This window comes from Penaeus monodon, chromosome 23, assembly GCF_015228065.2.
Source record: "Penaeus monodon isolate SGIC_2016 chromosome 23, NSTDA_Pmon_1, whole genome shotgun sequence".
Taxonomy (NCBI): domain Eukaryota; kingdom Metazoa; phylum Arthropoda; class Malacostraca; order Decapoda; family Penaeidae; genus Penaeus; species Penaeus monodon.
In genome coordinates this window covers 43,297,903-43,298,597 of record NC_051408.1, presented here as the reverse complement: position 1 = coordinate 43,298,597, position 695 = coordinate 43,297,903, and the positions used below count along the sequence as shown (strand labels likewise).

Here is a 695-nt window from a genome sequence, read left to right as displayed (position 1 = left end):
CTCCTTCAGCTGCCCAACCAGCTGCTTCAGTCCGCTCACGCCCACCTGGGTCGTGGTCGCCAGCTGCCGGTCCACGAGAGAGCTCCACCTGCGGGGAAGCTGCTCCAGGAACCGGCTCTTCGTGGGGCCCGGACCGGCCACCGCGATCCCCTCCACCAGGGGCGCCTTGTCCTGCGCCAGGAAGGCCCTCTCCGTGCGCTCGTACACCGCCTTCAGGTGGTTCAGGCGGCTCTCCTCCGCCAGCCTGGCGAGGCGGTTCTGGGACTGGCCGCCCCGCCCGTGCCTGTTGGCCACCAAGAAGCTCTTGTCGAACTTGGCCTCGAACGAGGCCAGCGTGCCCGCGGCCAGGGTGTGGTGGTCGCCCTGGCTCACCACCAAGCCGTACGTGGCGCCCTCGCTGCACTCCGCCTTCTACGCGGACGCAGGGGCGGCGCAGACCTTGGTTTTCGCGCGAAGCTCAGCCTTCTCCTCGCTGCAGAGGGCAGCCTGCTCCTCCGTGTCGCAGGAGGGCCTGGGATCCTTGCGGCCGTGCGTCTGAAAGACCTCGAGGACGCGAAGGGCAACGCCCAGCAGAGAGTCCTGGACCTCATCCACTCCGAAGTCCTTCCTGAGAGAATGGATGTCGGCCGACGTCAGCTCGACGCCCTGTTTGTCCTGCAGACGAAGGAGCTCGTCGGCGACGGCAGGGATCATGG

The 695-nt window shown here is 67.9% G+C and overlaps 1 protein-coding gene across 1 annotated transcript; it reads right to left on the bottom strand.

Moving 5' to 3' along the window:
* On the bottom strand, window positions 1–693 carry LOC119588321 (the record flags this gene model as incomplete). The annotated part of the gene is given in 2 exon segments (XM_037937013.1): window positions 1–408; window positions 439–693. Coding segments are annotated over 2 exon segments (663 nt in total), but the record flags the coding sequence as incomplete, so codon positions are not given.
* Window positions 694–695: the final 2 nt, after the last annotated feature.